The sequence below is a fragment of the Heterodontus francisci genome, chromosome 35, assembly GCF_036365525.1.
Source record: "Heterodontus francisci isolate sHetFra1 chromosome 35, sHetFra1.hap1, whole genome shotgun sequence".
NCBI lineage: Eukaryota > Metazoa > Chordata > Chondrichthyes > Heterodontiformes > Heterodontidae > Heterodontus > Heterodontus francisci.
The window spans coordinates 33,610,224-33,611,491 of record NC_090405.1 but is presented as its reverse complement, the minus strand read 5'-3'; the positions used below and the strand labels follow the sequence as shown (position 1 = coordinate 33,611,491).

Below are 1,268 nucleotides of genomic sequence, written 5' to 3'. Positions count from 1 at the left end.
CAAGTTAACTTGTTCAATTGTGTGTGAATCATGCCCAGGGCACGCGTGGGGAGGGATCGTCACTTAGTGCGCACGCGTAGTGCTCCCGATGCATTCTGGGAGTTGTAGTATCGTGGCTGTACGCACGCGCAGTGGACGCATAGCTCTGCAGTTTCCACTTTGTACGCAGGCGCGCACGACGCAATGGCGCCTGGGAGTTGTCGTTTGCGTGTTGTACGCAAGCGCCATCGCCGCGTAGGATTCCGGGCGTTGTAGTCTTTCCCCTCCATGTCGCCCAGTGTTTGCGGATGGCGGCAGTGATTTGGACTACAATTCCCGGCCGGCCCCTTCCCCTCCCCGTGCCTGTCAGTCGGAGCTCGGCAGCTCCATGGCAGGAGCTTGAGTGTCTCGCTCCCGCTCAGTAACGGTGATGTCCACCTCGCTCGGCCCGAACATGAGGGAGGAAGATGCGGCGGAGCCCGAGGACGCTCTCGCTGCCCAGCCCGAGCTGCCGGCCGCCGGCCCGGAGCGCTCTGTCACCCTGAGCCGGGAGCTGCCGCCCAGGCTGTGCGGCTACCTGAACAAGCTGTCCGGGAAGGGCCCCCTCAAGGGCTTCAAGACCCGCTGGTTCGTCTTCGATCCCCGCCACTGTTACCTGTATTACTTCAAGGGCCCGAGCGACGGCATCCCGCTCGGATACATCGACATTGCCGACTCCTGCTTCACCTATGACTTGGAAGCCGAAGAGGGGCAGCTGGAGATCCACTCGGCCGGGAGGGATTACACGCTGAAGGTAGCAGGGCTGGAGGGAGGGAGGGGGAGAGAGAGAGGGGGGGGCAGAGGGAGAGAGAGGGGGGGGCAGAGGGAGAGAGAGGGGGGTGCAGAGGGAGAGAGAGAGGGGGGGGCAGAGGGAGAGAGAGAGAGAGGGGGGGCGCAGAGGGAGAGAGAGAGAGAGGGGGGGGAGAGAGAGAGAGAGAGAGAGAGGGGGGGAGAGAGAGAGAGAGAGGGGGGGGAGAGAGAGAGAGAGAGGGGGGGGAGAGAGAGAGAGAGAGGGGGGGAGAGAGAGAGAGAGAGAGGGGGGGGAGAGAGAGAGAGAGAGGGGGGGGAGAGAGAGAGAGAGAGGGGGGGGAGAGAGAGAGAGAGAGGGGGGGGAGAGAGAGAGAGAGAGAGAGAGAGGGGGGGGAGAGAGAGAGAGAGAGGGGGGGAGAGAGAGAGAGAGAGGGGGGGGAGAGAGAGAGAGAGAGAGGGGGGGGGAGAGAGAGAGAGAGAGAGAGAGGGGGGGGGAGAGA

At 63.7% G+C, this 1,268-nt stretch overlaps 1 protein-coding gene across 2 annotated transcripts in view; it reads left to right on the top strand.

Moving 5' to 3' along the window:
- The first annotated feature begins 323 nt into the window (after positions 1 to 323).
- The window catches only part of tbc1d2b (TBC1 domain family, member 2B), a 141,012-nt gene continuing 140,067 nt past the window's right edge, over positions 324 to 1,268 (top strand). The window contains exon 1 of one of the 2 annotated variants that reach the window (XM_068015282.1): positions 324 to 772. In XM_068015282.1, coding sequence (XP_067871383.1) covers positions 410 to 772 — 363 coding nt within the window. In that variant the 5' untranslated portion in view covers positions 324 to 409. The remainder of the gene's footprint in view (positions 773 to 1,268) is intronic. The other variant, XM_068015283.1, reaches the window with a different exon arrangement.